Genomic DNA, 4,351 nt, shown 5'->3' on the forward strand with positions numbered 1-4,351 from the left:
TGTAAATAAATAAATCTTTAAAAAACAATGCTGTCTTGGGGATAAGGAAAGACCATATTTATAAGAGAAGCAAGATTTCTTTTGCGACTTCTCATAATAACCTCCCAGTGGTGAAGTTTTGAAATCCATGTAGTTTAAAGGCCACATATGGGCAGGGAATATATTTTAAAAAAGCCTCCAGGATATTTGAGGTATTTTCCTTGGACCTATAGAGACATGCTGTGTGAGGCGTTTTACCCCTGAAAGTAAAGATTTAGAATTGATATAATCTATACTTTCTCTTTTGGGGTGCCAGATTGTAGACATCTGTGATGAGAAATTAAATAAGACATGCCAGCTTCTTTAAGAAAAAGGAAATTCTGGAAAGAACTTTGTTCAATACGTTGCTTATGTTCGTAAATTGTAGCTTTCCTGGGCAATGAAGTGCATCTTGGTGAAAGGAGAGGTTGACCTCATCCACACACCAGACATCTGCTTCCTTCAAAAGTAGACCTGATTTCCTTTTATTATTATTTTTAAACACATAAACTTGGAATAAGGATGAATTATGAGCTTGTCAGTGTCGTGGGCAGATTTTTACTCTGGCAGAGTGGTGGCTAAGTCAGAGTGTAGGGGCTTGGCCGTCAGGTTTCCGGTGAAGTATTGACTAGGGTGGTCAGCTTTTAATGAGGGCTGCCTGCTGTTAATAATGCCGTCTTTATCTGAGAGGAAGAGTAAGTTCTCCGGGGTCTCCTTGGCACAGGGGTCAGAATGGAAGCCCTTGAGGGCGAAAACCTGGTACCGCTTCCTTCGGTTCAGTTTATATATGCGAATCCTCTCTTTTTCTGCTTCCGGGTCAGCCAGGATGCCATCCCAGCGCAGACTTTCATTGATCTGGTTTGAAAGCTTCTCTTCTATTTCGGCCAAGTCGGTGAGACTTCCAGGGGAGGAGTAAGAAGGGATGAGCTTGTTTTCACCCTTTTCCTGGCTGTACTCTGACCCTGGGTCATGATCTTTGCTGGCACTTAAGATGTCATGAAGGGATGAAGACAGTTGCTGATTCTTCAGGCCTCGGCTCTGATGTTTATCTGCTGAGCAGATGAGCCTTGTTAGCGTTTGGGGATGATTCCTGCCCTCAGCCTACTTGGGATGGACCAAAATCACCAAAGATGGACAGGAGTAGAGGCCCCTCCTTCTTTAGCACTCATGTGACTACTCCCGCCAAGCCTTGCACATACCCCCCAGCTGGCTATATGCTTTCAGGAAGAGAGGAAGCACATATGCAGCACATACTAAGAGCCAGTGCCCCTGGAGAAAGCTCTTGGTCCTATTTTCCAGGTGAGGAAACGGAGACTCTGAAAGTCCCAGTAACTGCCGACACAAGTGGCCAGTGGCAGGGCTAGGACTTGAAAGCAGGCCTGACACGCAGTACTTTGTTCTTTCCACTATATCCCCCACTTCGCCTCTCCACATCTCACATGGTCCTTTCCAGTGCTATGCGTCTATGACTCTAGCGCTAGTCTAGACGCTTTATGATGGAAGAATGGAGAATAACAAGGAAGGCTTCCTACATCTGACTGCAGGGAGCTGTATCATGCCAAGCCAGGAAATATTTCTGCCGTGTGGCTTGTACTGATTTTTGCTTTTATTAATAGCATTTCTGAATTACATAACATGTTCATAAAATAATACAAATTGTGGTTCTTTCATCAGCTCATCCTTCTATTTCTTGGGACTATTCCCCTCTCCAAAAGAGAAAAGAAAACAAAATCCCCTTTCGAAGTTTTCTCATACCTCCTCCTCCCTGAAAACTTTGGTGTCCCCTGCTGACAGTATGAGGTACATGCCACTGCCGTTTCTAGAGTCAGAAGCTAAGCCAAAAAGACGATAAAGCTCCCCATGTTGTTTTGCAGACACACACAGGCTTTTTGACCTAAATGCTAGGATTATCTTTTTGCCCTTTTAAAATGATGATTCCACCTGAAGAAGTTATCATAATCTTCCTATTGCTCCTCCCGCAAACTGCAAGGTTGACATGGGAAGGCTCCTGCCCCTCTGCCTCAGCTTATTAGGGTATTAGGGGTGCCAGTTCTGCACATGGGGGCCCAGGGCCCAGGAGACTGACCCCAGGATAGTCACCCTAGAGGAAGGGCTGCTGTGCCAGGGTCAGTAAGAGCCACCTCCCTGACAGACAAGCACACAGTGACAGTGGAGACTTCAGCACGCAGACAGGTGTATTGTATGTCACGGTTGCACTTTCTCCATAAAATGCGTACTCAGTGCCTTTGTTGAGAAATTGGGGCTCCTAAGAAAGGAAGTTGGTGAGATGTAGGGGCTCTGTGGGTGGGTGGCAGGGGTTGCTGTGTGTATGTGAAATGTCCTCAGGAGAGCCTTAGTGAGAACCTGTGGCATAATGGTTGTGTGTACACAAGAACTATTTGGGAGGGGGCCTACACATGTGGGTGTGTAGCAGAGTGTGTGTGTGTGTGTGTATGGACTATAAATGTGAGTGCCTGATAGGGTGTTTGTGTTTTAGTTTTGCTTGGTGGTGTTATGGTTATACGGGGCTGTTGCTGAGGATGTATGTAGCAGTGACCGGGGTGATGGCTGGCGCGTGTGCAGTTAAGACTGAGCTTGGCTGGTGGAGTGAGGAAGGATGACTGTAAGGAAGGACAATTTATATGCATTTATTGAGTGTCCACAGAACACCCAGAAGCAGATGTCTGGAATATAATGAGGATGATGTAAGGAGGGCCTCTTGGCAGAAGGGAGGAGATTGTGTTCATGTTTGTATCCGTCACTTGGGTCTTAGTACCTTTTGGGTGGGCCAAGTCTCTGCATGAGGATGAGATCCTCGTAGGAGGGCTTGGGACTTCTGTGGGGAAGGTATAGATGTTTAGGATTACCACTTTCAGCTGAGGGGTCAGGAAATTGAGAGTGTGTCTGTGTAAAGCTGTGTAAAGTTGAGTTGCTGTTGGGGTCTACATGGATGTTGAGTTATCCCTGTAAGATTTGGGACTGTGTGTAAGGTTAGGATAGTGCAAAGTTGGTGGCCTCTGTGGTAATAAAAAGTCTCTGCTGACTGGGGAGGGGTCTCTAGGTATTGTGGTCTGCAGGTTAGCGCTGCGGTGCATGGCATGTGTGGGGAGGGGAAGGCTCTGTTTGGGACTGGCAGATTTCTGTCTGAAGGGGTGTAGGGTAAGGTAAAAGTATTAGATTTTTCTGCCCTCCCTCCATTAGGATAGACGACGGAACCCTGTGGTCCCCAATGCATGCCTGATGCTGGGCATCTGGAGTAGGGTTTGGGCATATGTAGATGGGATTCACCTGGGCTAAGACTGGGCTTTTAAGGGCAGTGTCACGGGGATGCCAGAAGAAGCCGGAGAGCAGAGAAGCCGAGAGAGCAGAGCAGCAGAGACCACCAGAGAACGCTGGAGAGCCCAGAGTGAAGACTTGCCCAGGGCTAGGAGGCCTGCCCGCCTCCCCGCCCCCCAGTACCCCTGCCTGCTGTGTACCTGGTAAACCCCAATAAAAGCCTGCAAAAGCCCCTGAGGGCTCCAGGACTCTCTCCTCCCACCCGGTCTGCTGGATCAGAAAACCTGCACTGTGTCCATTCCTGCCCCTACAAGGCATCTCGGGTAAAGGGGTGTCTGTGAGGAGCGCGTGTCCTCAGAGAAGAATCTCAGGTGTGGAAGCTGCCGCACTAGTTGTTCCTCTTACCGTCCCCCTTGCCCGACCCCTTGCTCTTCTTCTTCTTTTTCTTCTTCACCTTCCGTTGGGTCAGCTGGGAGGTGCTGCCCGCTATAGGCGGCAGTCTGGACCCCTTCAAGGCCGCAGCGCTGCCCTCTGGCTCCTCGCTCTCGTCCTCATCCTCTCCGGCTTCACTGTACCCTAACGCCCGGGCCCCGCTGCGGCCGTCCATCCGCCCGGCCCGCGGGGCTGCGACCTGCGCCCGGGACAGCCAGATGTCGGGGATCAGGAACTGCGGCTGCCAAGCCAGCGCGGAGCCTGGCCGGAGTCACGCGTCTCCATGGCGACCACTCTGCGCATGCGCGGTCAGGAACCTTCCTGACCGCTCAAGTTTGTCCCTTGCATGCAGGTGTGTGCTCGCATGTTTCAGACTGAGAAGTTGGTAGGCTCTGTGGTGCAAGGAGGGACAGTGGGGAGGGATTCTAAATGCTCGGGCTGACACGTATCTCACCTACTCCTCTGCCTTTTAAAATGTTGTTTATTCTTACCAACATTTTCATCGTCCTAGTTCCAGTCTTACACGTCTACTGTGGCCTTTCAAGCTCCACAATCCCAGACAAACCTTTCCATCTTTCTCCATCCCAGTAAACAAAACAGCCGGGCCAGCCAGCAACCTGGCGAC

The 4,351-nt window shown here is 49.5% G+C and overlaps 1 protein-coding gene across 1 annotated transcript; it reads right to left on the minus strand.

The window, feature by feature from the left end:
* Nucleotides 1–576: 576 nt before the first annotated feature.
* On the minus strand, nucleotides 577–3,901 carry LIAT1 (ligand of ATE1; the record flags this gene model as incomplete). The annotated part of the gene is made up of 2 exons (XM_084237854.1): nucleotides 577–1,070; nucleotides 3,700–3,901. The coding sequence occupies 2 exons, from the start codon at nucleotides 3,899–3,901 to the stop codon at nucleotides 577–579; spliced, it is 696 nt and encodes a 231-aa protein (XP_084093980.1).
* Between the last annotated feature and the right edge of the window lie 450 nt (nucleotides 3,902–4,351).

The sequence above is a fragment of the Talpa europaea genome, assembly GCF_964194135.1.
Source record: "Talpa europaea genome assembly, chromosome: 7".
In the NCBI taxonomy this organism is placed as follows: domain Eukaryota; kingdom Metazoa; phylum Chordata; class Mammalia; order Eulipotyphla; family Talpidae; genus Talpa; species Talpa europaea.